Genomic DNA, 16,521 nt, shown 5'->3' with positions numbered 1-16,521 from the left:
GTATAAAAAGCATGCCAGAAAAAAAGCATAATACACCATATTATTTGATCTATGACTTGCCATTTATAATGTCACCAAGGAAAAAAGACAAATATTTGTTACATGATACATGTTTTCAATCTTTCAACTTGACATAAAAAATAGACTTAATTTAAGAAAAAAGTTTCCAAAAACTAAACAGAATAGCCATTACACCTACTTTACTTAAACCCATATTTCAAAGGCCATGTTTAAAAGGAAACAAAATACTTGTTAAAATTATTGACAAATGACAAAATCTTATTTCAAAATATTGAATAAGAACTTATTTCCTGCTAAGCAGAAGCTTCTAGTTGATAAAACTCTAATGCAACACCAATATCCAGCCCTTTCTAATACATTTATTGCATAATATTATCTAAAATGGGTGCAGTGCATTAGACTTTATCAACACCTTGCCACACCCCCATTTACCTGGGACAACATTCATCTTAAGTGCTGAAAATGTCCAAAATAAAATTCTATGCACAAGGGAGAGCAACTATGAACAACGGAATTCCAGCATCTACTAATAGGGAACTTAAAGCTTAAATTCTTCAAATAGGTTCATCGTCCAGAAGACAGAGTCAAACCTCATAGAACTACAGCTATATTTAAAGATAAGTGTTTACCCTTTAAGAGAGTTTCTATAGAAAATATGAAATGTTTGTATGCTAACAAATCTGTAAAATGCCAAATCATATTCACCAGTAGTTCTTGATAGCTAAGTATCATAATCTATTTAATTGCCAATTGTTTGACAAAGTACGGAACATTTCTAAAATCTTGTGATACATCATTCCTGACCAGAACTTTTCAGGTAAGCAAAATGACAAATGGGACAAGTCAAAAAATCATGTTATGACATAACATGGACCTGTGATCCAGGTGAACTAAAAAGAATAGAGTTCAATGTACCTGGTAATACAGTATGCAAAGGTATTTAATGCAAAATCTTTTTTTTTAAAATCAATAAGCCATTTAGAAAAGTTAAATATACACACTGTAAAAAGAAAATTGCCAACTCATAACATGTAAGCAAACTATACAAGCTAATTAAGCAAAATATCTTCAAGTCTTATAATTTAAATTTATTAAATGAACATTTATACATGTATGATGTTATGAGAATCTCAAGCATCATGGTGTCAGTATAAATAACCTACCTGGCATTCTCTCGGGATGTGGACGCAGTGGACTGGTGGCCTGAAATTATACATGTATGTCAATTTTTGAAAATAATTTATACATGAACATACACTAACTACAAGAAACATTTTACCATTTGTATTGATAAAGGTATACAATACAACAGGGACAAGTTTCTACTGGATACTTATGTATTATTACAGTAATTTCTTTAACCATCTGATTTAATATCAACAAATCTGTAAATTCTAAAATATTCTAAGTATAAAGGTGGTTATCAAGTTTTGATTGTGACCTGTCATTCTCCATTACCAGTGCTGTAGTGGGAGGAGTGGCATATATATCATACCACAGAATTTACAGTAGGATAAGTAATTCTGTCCAATTTTCTAAGCTCTTATGATAATAGGTTTGATACTATGTATATAAGTTTGAGTATATAGAGTTCAGCACCATGTCAAAAAATCAGGAAGATAATGGCAAAATAATATAGATAACTGTATCACAACACTTTCACTTTACTGAGACAACAAACAACATTCTTCACTGATTATCTTTGTTGAGATTAAATGGAGGCAATCAATAATAATGACATTGAATTTGTATGTCATTGTCAACTAATTTATTTACTAATACATGTACTAATTCAGACGATAAGGTAATGCTACTGTATATTTACAATAAAATCACTCATGCCTACTTCTACAGTAATTAGTAGTTGGTATGAACCAGTATCTGAATATAAGTGTGCTTGAAGCAGGGAAAGCATTGAAAATAAACATCTCACAACTCCTTATTTTTTTTAAAGAAATACTTTGTAAATGAACAATTTTCTTCCAATATCCTTTATTGAAATGTTGAAAAAAATGCATGACACCCATTAATAACTGCCAAACCTGACAAAGTACATCTTTTTCGAGCTACATTAAAGATTTAAAAATAAGAACACAGAAAAAATAAGTAAGGGAGGTAAACCAAAGAGCAAATACAATATTGCAGTTAGTGCAGTGGCTGCATAACTAGTGAATATAAATTATAAGTAGAAGGAAAACAAATGACATGACTCATTCTTGTATAAAAATTAAAAGCAGTCATTAGTATTAATTCATGTTAACACAAATATAATGCTATCATGTGGTAAAGAAAGAGATTTTGTTGGGATTTCTGAAAACTATTAACCAATCATCACAATTAACATGCAATTAATCTTCTCTAGTTACATAATTAAACTATAACTAAATAAATGATAAGACTTCTTCATTCAAATGATCTATAATATGTTAGGTTCCCCTTTTTTGCCAAGGTTAATTATATAGTAGCAATTCAATTCTACATGTATATAAAAGTTGTATAAATATTATCAATATCAAACTCAAACAGTAATACTGAAAAGTTAAAACAAAAACAGTATAAATTTATTTTGTGTGTAAAACTTGTTTTATCTAGATCCGTCACCAGGAAAGCTTCACCTAGAAGTAAAGCCATTCATCAAGTCTTAACTCTGTATCAAGCAAGGAAAATCTCCCTGATGACCACCATGCAGATGTAAACTGTGACTGAAATAATGTTGATGAATGACAATGGTATTAAGTGTCATGTGAGTCCTAGTGTTCTCCCCAGCATTCTAAAGAGTAGCACCCTTAGAAAAAACACTGGTTCATTTGGCCCACATTATTGAACTCATCTGACCAGGGATTGATTCTTTTACTTCCATGGCTCTATGCATAACAAATGTTATTTTGTGGTACACCATTTGTGGGGGAGGGGAGAACACTGGATAAATTAATTTCTTGTGTCTGTGGAGTTCATGTAAGAAATTGTTCAAAAAAAAAAAATACTGAACATGCATGTTTTCCAATAAACCTAAGGCTATTCTATTAAAATGAATGGCTGAAGATGGTAGGACGGGATATTCAATATTAAAAAATAGCTTGTGATGCGGAGGGTCATGTGGCAATATATGGCCTGGTTGACCTCCTCAAAAAGTTATCTGGAATAAAGCATAGCTAAGGTCCATTAAATATTTTCCTGTCAACCAAAAATTCCATGTACTGCAATCTGACCCTAAGAACCATTAAGTATTTGCTATATAATTTTTATTCAAATACAGTTTACTCTGGAGTATTCATTTGGAAAAAAAGAGCAAAGCATACATCACTATTTAAATCATGACATTATCTTCATTTGAAAGAAAGGCTTTCTATTTAATTTCCCAGGAAGGAAAAGTGTCAAAGCATTATATTACCTAATAACAATCAGGACCTTTTTTACATTATTTTTATTTATTGAGAACTTGAATGAGTCAGGACCAATGCAAAAAAATTGAACTTCCCTTACTATGTATATAATAACATCTTTAATAGAATAGCCCGATTTTACAATATCATGTTCCATCTTCTTCTAGTGTCCACAGACAAGAAGAAATAGAATAGACTACATCAAACTAGCTATGATGAAGCAATGTGAAAGGACCAACATTTTGATACTAACTTGTTCCTGAGTTGGTGGGGAACCAACCAAGTGTGTGTATCGTGACTAAAAGACAAAAATATATCAGTCAGCATTTTTTCTCTGTGTAACAATCTCCACATGTTAAGACTGTACTAAAGAGTCTTAACTGGGAAAGAATTCTACATAAACCTACAAGCAAATGCTTTTTTTCTTGACTGAAATTTAATCTTTTGTACAACCACTTCTAATGGAGGGAAATACACAATGTAGGCTATTTTATAAATACCTCAATCTTTTTTTTCCAATCTTTGTGTCACTTTTTTTTTTCAACAATATACCAATTAAAACAAAACCAAACTAATAACATCAAATTCCAACATTTAGTTTTTACCACTTACTTTCTTTGAAGTCATGAATACCTAGTTAGAATATGCATAAAATAAGGTAACAAATTTTTAACATGACTATTGCTCTTAGACCATAGCTATTTACAGTAACTTTTGTAAGCATTAAGCTTTTAGCATAGTTTTTTATGTACAAATGTATGTTTACACACTCTACATTAGAATAGCCAACAACTACAAGTACATAATCACAATAGTATGACATTTCTGTTACCTACACAGTACTACTCTATTATACTAACATACCAGTAAAGAATCTGCTGGAGGACTGGATGCCAGATAAAAATCATTCATATCCAATTCCATAGCTGAAAATATTTAAAGTAATTTTTTTAAAATAATGATATAAAGATACATTTTACTTTCAAATCTTTGAATATAAGAAATGAAATAAATAAAAATTACACAAGTGATAAAAAATTATTCATTTGTCTTCTCACTATTTCATAACATTTCAGTTTCTAGATCCTCCTCTTTCCTCCATTATGCCATTCCCTTTCATAATTATTTTTCCTTTAGCACTGCACTTATCCATTTAACTGAATTTTGACAAGTGTTTTGCAATGATTTAATAGTGTCAATTATGTTTCAGTCAGCAATTTTTTTAAATAGTGCTTTTAGACTTGCAAATTAGTTTTCCCCTATCCGCCATTAAAACCACTTACAAGTGTCCTGTCTTCTTTTATTATCCAGAATTAAGTGGTAAGCAATGCTGAGTTGGTCATATGGATCTCCATTTAGGAGAGCTCGCTCAACTTCTTCCTCACTCACATCATATTTCTAAAAGATAAATTCATGTCATTAAATAATAATTATACTGGTAATGCTTAAACATGCTTTCTTTTATAGCAATGGCACCTTATATTAATTTTAGGAATTCAAAAATTTACTTGTTTTTCATTAATCCATTTATGTGTATCATGTCATGTTTTCATGGGTGATCTCCTATTGCGCCACAACTCATTTGTGCCAGTTTATTTCTTAAATTTCACTGTTGAATTGTGCCAAAACAATAAGAATCCTTTTGTGACAAATTACAGTTAAATTTGAAACTAAATGACAGTTAAATATGAAACTAACTCGTGCCCCTCAAGTTCAAGTATACTGCAATACTTGTTTCCTTGATTCATCTTGATCTATTGTGTCAATATATGCCTTTTTAGATATATCCTATTTTCATTTTTTGTGTCAAGTTTTTGATATCACTGCCTCTAAAGATATTTTACATGTTAATTGGCACAGTTGGTAGTTTTTTTTTTTTCGTTTTTGTCTTTTTTTTTTTTTTCTTTTTTTTTTGTGGGAGGGGGGTCAAATTGTCAACTGGGAAAAAACAATTTTGGAGCAATTAAACTTCATTTTTTATCTAACTGGCACCAAAGGATGATGCCCGTTTTTATTGCTGTATACATATCCATGTAAACATGTGAACAAAGTAATTTACATTAGAAATTTGATTGTTTTCTTAATTACTACATGTATTAACAAAAATATTAACATGAGTTTATATATAAACATAAACTAAAACATGTTTTAAATACATTCATGTTAATAGAACTACAATACCATACATTCATGTTAATAGAACTACAATACCATACATTCCTAATTGCATGTATACATATCAAGTAATTTTTCCTTTATATTATTCTCCAATTCAAAGATATTATTTGTCAGTTTGTAATTATACAATTTCTCTCTATCACACACACACATACAAACACACACAATAGAATATATCACTTATTAATATTAAACCAATTTTTTTTATGAGACTAAAACCTGTTTTAGTGACAATGGTATTTGTCTTCTATGACGGTAGAGTCAACCTGTATAACACCAAGTGTTTTGTAATCACAGATAAAATGTGAATTGATATGGGGTAGGCATTGCCTAAATCAGAGAGCACAGTGAGCTTGACCATACGTGTACCATCTGTGCGAGACTTGTAAAAATAAAAAAGGACATTACATAGGGGTCAACCCGGATGAAAATTTTTGCTTCGCAAGAGCAATATTTCCATTTATATTTAAGCAGCAAGCAAAATCAATATTTCTATTTGAAAATCTGTCTTGTCAATTAATGGTGGAGTTTTTTTTTAATAAATGAATAACTTGAACAATTTTCCCCCAAAATTCCAACCCAATACTCCCTTTCCCCTCGCTCTCAAAATGGTCAATAACTTTACAGCACTTCGCAATACTGTACATTTTTTATCCCTTTAGGGCATCTCTAGCAACATCCATTTCAGTTTTGGCCTGTCAGATCAATCTGTACAGATACCGGAAATATTACAGTTCTCCAGGGATGTTGGGAATATTTTACACATATCATGTGCAAATTCCAAACAAGAAAACGATTGCCTTTCCTATCTTAGAAAAGCTATGCTTTGATTTTGATAATACCAACAGACTTATATTTTTTCCAAGGCAGGTTAGATTCTTGACAACAGCAACAGTAGAACAGCGGAGATACACGTACATACACATCCATGTGTTTCCCTATGTTTTTTAAAAAACATAACATTCACTTCTTTAAATAAGTGAAAAAAAATAGAAAAAGACCTGGAAACTATCAGAAAAGATGAATTTATTTTTACTGAAATGTAATCTTAACTTATATTTTTTTACTTGATTGAAGGAAATGATGAATTTTCTCCGTAAGGACAGTCACTTTTTGTTACTTCCAGGACATGACTTTTTTTCGTTAGTATATTGGGGAATCGTAAGGGAAATTTAGAAAATACAGTTAAGGCTAAAAACCACTAATTTTTCCTCTCAAAGTTAACAAGATCTTAAAGTAGTTTTAAGCTATTTCAAGAAACTTTTCATTTTGCCATGGCTTCATCTTAAGGTTAAAAACCACTAATTCCACTTTCCATAGGCTTCTATGCTAATTTCACAATATTCAATGGCTTCTCTGGACTTTACCTTAACTTTAACCTGCAGAGGACTATATATCAGCATGATTCTACATATGTCAGCTCACAATCCTCAGAATGGCATGTAGGGTTAGCAGACTTGCAGTGCAGTACTGGTCACCGGAAGTGAAGGGTCTATAAATAGCATGGGAAATCCCAGTGTTTTCACAAGACAGGGGTATATTTAAAAATCATTATGGAGATTAGGCTTCACATCACAATAAGCAAAATGCACCTATAAAATGTACAGAAATGTTTTTCCTTTCATAAACTGTTTAAATTTTTTAAATTAGATGAGAACTTTTTTCACAGCACTATGAGGAACAGGGGTAATTTCTGCATAGGACTATTTTTGTGTACGTTCCAAATGCTCATTGGTTGAATTGGTGGTCTGTAACCTTAATACCTGTAGAGCTCACACCGCTTCGCGGCGCTCGCTATTAATGGACTCAGATGATATAAGGACAATGGATATGGTGAATATGTCAAAGAGACAACAACCATACCAGGATGAAAAATGTAACCTCAAAACCACCCATGGGCCCTCAATGAAAGACAAGGAAACCCTCAGATGATGTTAACTAAGAACCTTCAAAATACACTTAATTTGATATATTGGGACTTTAAAGGTGTCTGGTTTAGACAGGTTTTATGATTATTCAGGGTTTGGTTTAGACAGGTTTTCAGATTATTCAGGGTCTGGTTTAGACAGGTTTTAGAATTATTCAGGGTTTGGTTTAGACAGGTTTTAGGATTATTCAGGGTTCAGTTAAGATAGTTCTTACTGTACTATCAAAGTTTGACAGATTATTTACTAAAATCATATCTTTCATAAGACACAACTTTGTTACTTACATTGCAGACTTCATATATCACTTCCATATCTACAATGGAGGCATCTTGCTCATGTGGTGAGGGGAACAAATAATCTGCCAATTCTTTCTTAAACCAATCATGCTCCCTGCAATATGTAATCCACATTTTCAATATGCTTTAAAAACATGCACATATATTGTCATGTTTTTGAGGGTTTTTTTTGTTGTTTTTTTTTAATGATTTCCTAATGACTATCAATTATTTCTACATTTACAATCAGGAAAATTAAAACTGTATGTAAATAAGAAAAATAATCATCCACTGCTGAGGATTTTATGACATTCAAAAAAGTCATTAAGTGTAATATTAGTAAATTCATGTAACAAGATTTTATTCCTTTCCCTGAATACATTTGGCTTCTGTTTCATTATAGATGGTTTTAATACTGTGGTTTCATTTAATTTCGTAGGTAGAAGAAAAAAGACATTTTCTTGGGTACTTGAATTCTTGGTTTGTGGGTCAATATATTTTTTTTAAATTATCTATTTCTCTGCATTTCAAGAAAAAATATTGAAAGAGCAAAACTTTGTTTTGCTGGATATTAAAAGAAACACTTTTTTACCAATTTATGACAACTGAGACAGAGGTAATTTTAATAACGAATGGAAGTTACATATATGACACATCCACAGAAAGTTATGAATCACGTTTTCATTTTCCTGTTTACAAGTACATGTACTAAATTAAAACTTCCTGTAAGTCAAACTTTTAATGGAAATCTCAATAAGATCTATTTATTTTAACCCTAACATTTCACAAACTAAGACAGCCCCACGGCTAATAAACTATTGTTGTTCAATTAAGCACTTAAGGGTTGACAGGATGTTGATATGTGTATGTACATATGTACCATGAAGAGATTGATCCTAAGACTTTTCATCTGAGTTGTTTTTCATCAACAGAAATAACTATTAGTTGAATACTTGGTTTTGTGGTTCACAAAATCTCATGAAAACCACCAAAAATAAATACCCCAAGATTAATAATAAAACCTCTGAGAGTAATTAAAAAAAAACGAAAAACAGAAAAACTGTAAGCAACTTCACACAGCAAATTACCAAGCCTCAAATAGTCTTAAATATTAAAAACTTATGTTGGATTATCTCCCTTAGGAAAGCATACCTAATTTGTGAAATGGTTGCTCTCTTCAGAGGATCAACTTGCAACATTATACACAGTAAACTGACTACTTCTTTGTTAAGGTAGTCTGGTACAGCAAAAATTCCAGCTGAATAAATAAATGTTAACATATCCTTAAAATTGAAAATAATGTACACCAACTTCATGACACATATTTCAAATTTCCAAATTAAAAAAAAAATTGTGCATATTTTCCCAAAAAAGACAATAGAAAAGAGTAGTTTAGAAAAAAAAGTACTGACATAGGAGATCACATTGAATGTAAGCCTTAACTTACAAAAATTAAATGGCTACAAAATAAACCAAACCAAACACAACAGAGAAAGTACATCATGGTGGTGTTCCATGCTGTTAACTTTCAGTTCGAGTTTTCTATGTAGACACTAACAGAATAGATCAAAGTCTCATTCTAATTTATAATAACTATAACAATACTAAATTTTATGTACAGTTTCTACTTCGATTTTGATCATATAGAAGCATGTTAAGTTAAATGCTGAACACTGTAGTTATTCAACTTACATTTAATTTTTCTAAACAATGTTGGAACATGCTCATCATCAAATGGTAACTGCAAAAATAAAGATAAGGGAGTAAAATTAATAATTTCAATGACATACATGCTTACATGTAAATATAATTACATTAAATTGATTTAGTAAGAAACTAATTATCACTAATAAACCATTTAAATTGATCTACACATTTGTATCATGCAACTAAAGAATATCGGGTCAGTATCAGTCTACTAAAGAATGTCGGGTCAGTATCACCCTACTTAAGAATGATGGGTCTAGTCGAACTATGTAGAAGTTAAGGCCTGCCTATATATATACAATCAAAGTTTTCCATCAAAATCTTTGTCAAAAGTTCTATTTGATCAAGTGAAGGGCCTTTATAAATACCTACACTGCTTTAGTAAGGTTAATCTCTCTCCTTCCAAATATTGAGATAAATACAGTTGCAAAAATGAAAATAGAATACATCAAATAATTTACAACTAATAAGATCATTTTAGCTCATAGAACATGAAATCATATTGCTAAAATGGGACAGAATTTTTTTCTCCTGAAGACATACTAGATTAACACTTATTATAACATTTAATTTATGCTTTAGTGGCTGGCACAGAGCATGGTATACATTAATTTCTCATCCTCAATTAATTTACTACTGCACTTAGTCTGATGCATATTCAGAGAAAATAGTATTTTTAAGGGGAAACTTAAATGTGTCCTCAATACTAAGTGTTGAGTAACAAAAGAAACAAAAACTATCCTGTTGGTCTTTTTTAAGTTAAAATTGTAACGGAGCCATGATAAAAATGTATATCTCATGAACTCACTGTGCCACATAACAAAGCATACAAGATGACGCCACAACTCCAAATATCAACTTCTGGACCTGCATACAATCTGAAATACAGGAAAGGAAAATAAAGAGTGCCTTGGCCAAACAGAGCAGAGCTGGCAAAAGTACTAAGATATAGAAAATTATTCACTGTTCTTGATATAAAATTCAAAGACGTTGATTAGAGTTACCATAAGTAGAGACCATTAGTTTCTCAGCTTTGTGACATCATGGCCAAACCTAACAGTGTTAGCAAGACAAATTAAATTTTACATTACAAGTTTGTAAAGCCTAAACCACAGCTGACAAAGTCAAATCGCTGAGTCAATCAACTAATAAACTATCAAGTTGTTTTTTCCTGATGTTCTCTTAGGTACAGAAATTATAACAGAGTACATTTACATATACACTGTATAAAAATTTCTATTTTGCTTGTTTATTTCTCTATTTCAATATCACTAAAACTACAAATTACTGCAAATTTAACTTCTGGTTTGAGCAAAACATCCTTATTGACCAACACTTTTTACTGGGGTAGTAGCTTTAACATCAGGTATTCACTTACTTTCCTGAAATTACTTCTGGAGCAGCATAATTAGGTGAACCACAACTTGTCCGTAAAAATTCTCCATCTTGCATCATATTTGACAAACCTGGTAAATTCAAAAGTGAAACAAAATAAATCTTTTGAGCTATACTGTTACCCTGAGATATGCAGACACTATAGTTACGATCAACTTGACTGCATGTATATGATTATGTATATTTATTTGATGTTATTTGCCATCTACTATATGAATAGCAATTAACTATATTTTAAAACATTCTTTTGTAACTTAAAATGCTTTTATTACCATCATCATAAACAATTTGCAGAGTGCAGCCTGATTCAACCACAGAGGTCAAGCCCTCCACAGTTCAGGCTAGTATGGACACACCATTCAAGCTTGATACAGCTCTTACATGAAGTTTTTGACACATGAAAAGAATTTGACCAGAATCAAAGTGGCTCCTTTATGGCTCCTTAATTCAAAAATGGATTCAGTCACAACTTCCAATATTAACCCTAACTTTCCTCTGGTTTATTGTATAGCACCTTGTGAAACAATTTCAATTCCTCATAGTCGGGTTATTGTTTGGACATAATGAAAATGCTTGTTTCTGTTCCCTGTTTGACCCCTTATTCTTAAAATTTCAAGTGTCAACCCCAAAAATCTCATCTTTCCCTTTGTGGTGTAGCACAATTTCATAAAGATCTACCAGTAAAGACTTTACTCAAGCTTTTGTACAGAAATAAATGTATATAGAGGACAGCATAATAGCATTATACTATCACAATATTCTTTTGTGATGTATAAAAACAATGATATATTAATGATTAAGAGAAATATATGTAACTATGATATACAGGGTTCACAGTAAAAAATGTGAAAAGGATTTTATAGCCTATTTAAAAAAACTCTTACCAAAATCAGCAATTTTAACATTCAGTTTATCATCTAAAAGTAAATTTTCTGGTTTCAGATCTCTGTGTACAACCATATGTCTGTGACAGTAGTCAACACCTGATATTATCTGCTGGAAAAAACGTCTCGCTTCTGGTTCTTTCAACTACAAAATATTCTCTATTTCTACAACTTACCGCTTAATAATTTTCTTGAAGAATTTATAACCATAGTAAGGAGTTGTGATGTTTTATCATAGGTGACAACAGAATGATACATCACAACCTATACATGTACATGTATCTTGAAGATAAGCAAAATCATAAACACTAGTAAAACCTTTCCAAAAATACATTATTAGGTGCCGTCTTGCTGAATTGTACACATACATGTACATGTATGTACACAACAAACAAACAATGTGCACTTGTGTCACCTACAACTGAAAGCTGAACTTAGATACATGTAAAAAAACAATGCTTTTTAAAAGTTCTTTAAGGCAAAAGATGGTCATGGAGAAAAAAACAATTCTAATCATGCAATATATAAAAAGATTATTCTGATTTTGTTTCTATAAAAATAGAAAGTATATGAGGGTAAGAATACAAATTGTCTGTTAGAGATGTTAGCAATTGTCTTTCTCTTGTTATATTTCAGTTTGAGCATGCTTATTATAAACAAGGCAAAACAGAAATTTGACTGACCAAATCTCTATACATATACAGTACAAAAAAGGACATACAAGTAACTAACTTTTCAACAATGGGTTAAAAATAGAGTGTGCAAGTATTTGATACATTTAACTTCTGTAACTAATACATAGATGAAAAAGGCCTACATTAAACCCCCAAGGGTCAAGACACAAATATTTTAGCAAGGTAGAGTTTATAGTCACATGCATTAAAAACAGATGCTACCCATAACCATCCTGGTACATGTTTCTACTTTAGATAAACAATTTGCTTTTGTCCACACTAGTACTGTGCCTTAATTGTACAAATATAGTACTGCTAAAGGATTAACAAAACTGATTCATCATTAAAAGATGAACTCTTTCAAAATCCAATCAAAAATAGCAAAATTTAGATCATGCTTTGCATCTGACTTCAAAGGAGTTGAAAAGAGAAGGTGAGAAAGTGCACAAGTAGATTTTTCCAAGTGTCAAAGTTCAATTACCAAACAGTTATGACTTCAATCATGCAAAATGAAGAATTCAGTGTAAAGTCAAAGACCAAACCAAGCAATTTGCCAGGGAAAACATAAAAAATTAATTTGATTCATCCAAAAATATATAACAAAAAAACTGTCACTTTATATTAACCAAGCTTCTTAATTCAAGAGGCGTCATTAGGGGAGGTAATTCCCATCATACGTTTACTTACTTTTCCATTTTTGACAATGTAATCGAACAGCTCACCTCCTCCCACATATTCCATCACCATGAATATGTCTGTAGGAGTACTTATCACTTGGTATCTGTTAAACAGGGCAAATTAGCTTATACAGTGCTACATACTATAATGTTAGGGACTTTCTCAAAATGTACTCCACCTATTACCTCAGGAATTTGTTTTTTTTTTCAATTAACATCATCTTAATAAATATTATCAGACAGTGATATACAAGTTACATCAATTTGAAAAATAAACAAATTTGTTTATTTTGTAATTATTAAAACTTAATTTTTTTTGTAATTTCAATAACAGATGCTTTATTCCATTATACAATTGGTAAAGCTACATTCTGAGATAATCCCCTAAAAAATTTCTAACAACTTACTTTCCCTTTCTTTACAATATAGTCAAATAGTTCACCACCAGCAACATACTCCATAACCATGAAAATATCTGTCGGGGTACTCATCACCTGGTACCTGGGTTTACATTACGCAAGAAAACTTCAATTCTGATTCTTTTGAATAAAGGCATTTCATTTTGTTTTACTTGATTTTGAATGATGAAATAACTTTTCAAGATTTTGTCTTTTTCCATTTACATTCTTCTGTTTTAATCAAGTTAACAATCTTTTTATCATAAATCATACTGATACTTAAAGCTATGACCATGTATCTAAGTATATTGAAAAAATAGTATAAAAATTCAGTTACTAAATTCAAATGTACTTAAAAGTAATGTATTAAGAAATTCTAGAATAAAAAAAAAACAAAAAAAAGGTTGGCAACAGAATACAAATAAGAAACAACAGTTTGAAGGGACATGAGAAACACTACAACAATACATGACAAAGAAGGAAGGGAGAAAAAACTAAATAAAATGTTGAAATTGTTCATGTAAGTTTCGCTTGTCACTAAACATTTTTTTAATCAACGATCATTTGATTTTAATTAGAAAATATATGAAGCATTAGTAAATGAATCACACAATTTTTCATTTATAAAAAGTTCAAAAGAATTTAACACTGATTATATGTTTATATATTTCTGATGTAAAAGAAAGTAAACATCAATAACAATTCCTTCTACTCATGTTTTATGAGCTACACCATCAGTGCAAGATATGTCTGTAAATCACCCTATTTTTAATTAAAAACTTAAAAACCCAATATGAAAAAGGAGCTAGAAACAATAGAAAGGAACAATGGATGGAAAGGGGTAGGGGCATTAGGCTATAAATATTGACGAAAAATATCAACTTTGTTGTAATAACATAAAAATTGTTCATATCATGAAATATATAAATATAAAGAAAAAGAATATTTTGTGGCATTTCTTCACTGCAATGATATCATAATGGTACCACAATATATGACATTTAACAAAAATTTTGTTGCTTTTTTCAGACATCTTTACATCCAGAAAACTACAACTAATGTATGTCCACACCCAAGAAACATCTTTAGACATTAACAAAATATTAAGTTGTTTCTTGGGTGTTAACACTGTTGCCTTGCTAGAAATATTACCAGAAAGTGACCAAAAAGTACAAAACTGACAGAATATCTGAATTTGGTAAATTTAAAGCATTCCTTTGTCCTTTTAATGCAATAATTATCATAAGCATTTATGTTTCCTCATTTGTGGTGGATTCCAGTCCCTAAATTTACAATTCAATCTTTCATCACTCTATGATTAATTTTCAGTTGTATTTTAAGCCAATAAGAGTCTTAATTGCCCCTTCTCCTTTGTAAAGGCAAGTTAAGTCATTGTCCAAACAGTTGGATGGACAATAGTATACCACAATTCAAAAACCTCTGTCAAGTCTTAAAAGACAGGGTTATGTTATCATTGTTTTCAAGTTCTGCTAAGAATCAAGCAAATGAAGAAAAAGATAAGTCAACAACAAACAACCTCAACAAAAATACTTTCTTGGGTTGACAAAGTGATGAAATTAAGGAGGTAGACCCAGGGTAAGGGAAATAATCCTTGAAATAAGTGATATGTTTGTATTATATTCAATTTCACCAAAGTCTATCAAGCTTTCATTTGAAACAGAATGAATTCAGTCCAAGTTACTTGGATGCTTACATGAGATGATGTTAAATGATTAATACAAACGTTCCAATGATTTGTAAGGGTTGTGCCCCTTACCCTAGGTCTACCTCCTTAAAATAGTTTAGTTGAAAAGCATCTCCACCAGTATTTGTTTTCACTACAAACCACTCTTTCTCAGGCAATGATTCCCAATCTTACTTAATTTTAAATTAATGGCTCAAAAATTACTAATAGGATGCATTTAAAATCATAATTAAGTGATTTAGAAATTTAAAATTTTGTCCTCTCCATGATTTTTAGGAAATCCTGTACTTAATATATATTGGATTTCATGGGGTTCATTGAGTGTAGTGTGTAAGACAGGTGTGTGTAACAATTCAGTCTAGCCTTAACTTATGTTGCCATTAAACAATAATTTGACCTAATTAAAAAGACAAACTGAAAAGTTATTGAAAAAAAATAAGTGCATACATGAACATGTACCACATCACAAGATTTACATTGTTCATTTTTGTAGAAACTCACACTAAATATTTTATAATTAAGGAAAACACAACAATTCAACAAAATATCATAAAGATCTTCATTATATGGGACAAAAAATGGGAAAAGGATAGAACATGTACATATAAAAAAAACAGAGGAAGAGTTAGGCTATTCAAACATACACTAGACTTACAGCTTTATGATATGGGGATGTCTGAAAAGCTTGAGATTCTGTATTTCTCTCTTAATCTTCGAAACAACATCTAGACTCTTTATTTTATTTCTGTTCAATATCTTCACCGCAACCTTGTGACTTGTAATGTAATGTGTGGCAACTGTGAAAAAAAGTGTTTACACAGTAAGTTCATTCAGACAATTAAACATGTAAAGGTAACAAAAATAAATTAAAATGTCCATGGGCAAAGCAATCTTGGACAAGTAGACTTCATGTACATGTAAGCTGAATTATGTTATCACTCCAGGCAAACCTTCACCCCTCCACCTTTTTGATTATTAAAACCCAGTTAAATAGAAAGATATTTATAAACAAATTAAATAAAAACTGAAGTCTTGAAGTATTTAACTAGAACTTTCAGTGGCAATGAAAATCCAATTGCTTTTTAAACAACATGTACCAAGGAACACAGTTTCAACAACTGTAAGTCCTGCTGTTAACCAGACTAGTATAATCATTTGCAGAGACCCTTATTTTGAACTGATAACCAAGCCTTCATCCAGTTATAGAAGAGTTCTTCGTGATGTCATCACTTACCTGTGGTTTGGTTTTGGTTGGCAAAAAATCCCTTGAGTGGCATGGGGCATCAACTTTATATC

The 16,521-nt window shown here is 30.9% G+C and overlaps 2 protein-coding genes across 21 annotated transcripts in view; one reads left to right on the top strand and one right to left on the bottom strand.

Moving 5' to 3' along the window:
* LOC148629506 (uncharacterized) overlaps positions 1 to 16,521 on the top strand; it is a 204,880-nt gene that overhangs the window by 44,408 nt on the left and 143,951 nt on the right. The window lies entirely within an intron of this gene.
* The window catches only part of LOC148629511 (5'-AMP-activated protein kinase catalytic subunit alpha-2-like), a 31,216-nt gene that overhangs the window by 13,658 nt on the left and 1,037 nt on the right, over positions 1 to 16,521 (bottom strand). For 4 of the 20 annotated variants that reach the window (XM_088552804.1, XM_088552674.1, XM_088552727.1 and 1 more), the window contains exons 2-13: positions 15,881 to 16,022; positions 13,133 to 13,226; positions 11,772 to 11,916; positions 10,871 to 10,958; positions 10,301 to 10,370; positions 9,478 to 9,526; positions 8,938 to 9,043; positions 7,795 to 7,900; positions 4,688 to 4,802; positions 4,269 to 4,330; positions 3,658 to 3,702; positions 1,185 to 1,224 (exon numbers count right to left, since the gene is read on the bottom strand). In XM_088552804.1, coding sequence (XP_088408930.1) covers positions 1,185 to 1,224; positions 3,658 to 3,702; positions 4,269 to 4,330; positions 4,688 to 4,802; positions 7,795 to 7,900; positions 8,938 to 9,043; positions 9,478 to 9,526; positions 10,301 to 10,370; positions 10,871 to 10,958; positions 11,772 to 11,916; positions 13,133 to 13,226; positions 15,881 to 16,022 — 1,062 coding nt within the window. Of the gene's footprint in view, positions 1 to 453; positions 478 to 1,184; positions 1,225 to 3,657; positions 3,703 to 4,016; positions 4,038 to 4,268; positions 4,331 to 4,687; positions 4,803 to 7,794; positions 7,901 to 8,937; positions 9,044 to 9,477; positions 9,527 to 10,300; positions 10,371 to 10,870; positions 10,959 to 11,771; positions 11,917 to 13,132; positions 13,227 to 13,529; positions 13,624 to 15,880; positions 16,023 to 16,521 lie in introns of all 20 variants that reach the window. The other 16 variants (XM_088552657.1, XM_088552719.1, XM_088552742.1 and 13 more) reach the window with 8 other exon arrangements.

Source organism: Perna viridis, chromosome 1 (assembly GCF_037379345.1).
Source record: "Perna viridis isolate PV_CMFRI_1.1 ecotype Kerala chromosome 1, ASM3737934v1, whole genome shotgun sequence".
In the NCBI taxonomy this organism is placed as follows: domain Eukaryota; kingdom Metazoa; phylum Mollusca; class Bivalvia; order Mytilida; family Mytilidae; genus Perna; species Perna viridis.
This window is presented reverse-complemented; position numbering and strand designations above follow the sequence as displayed.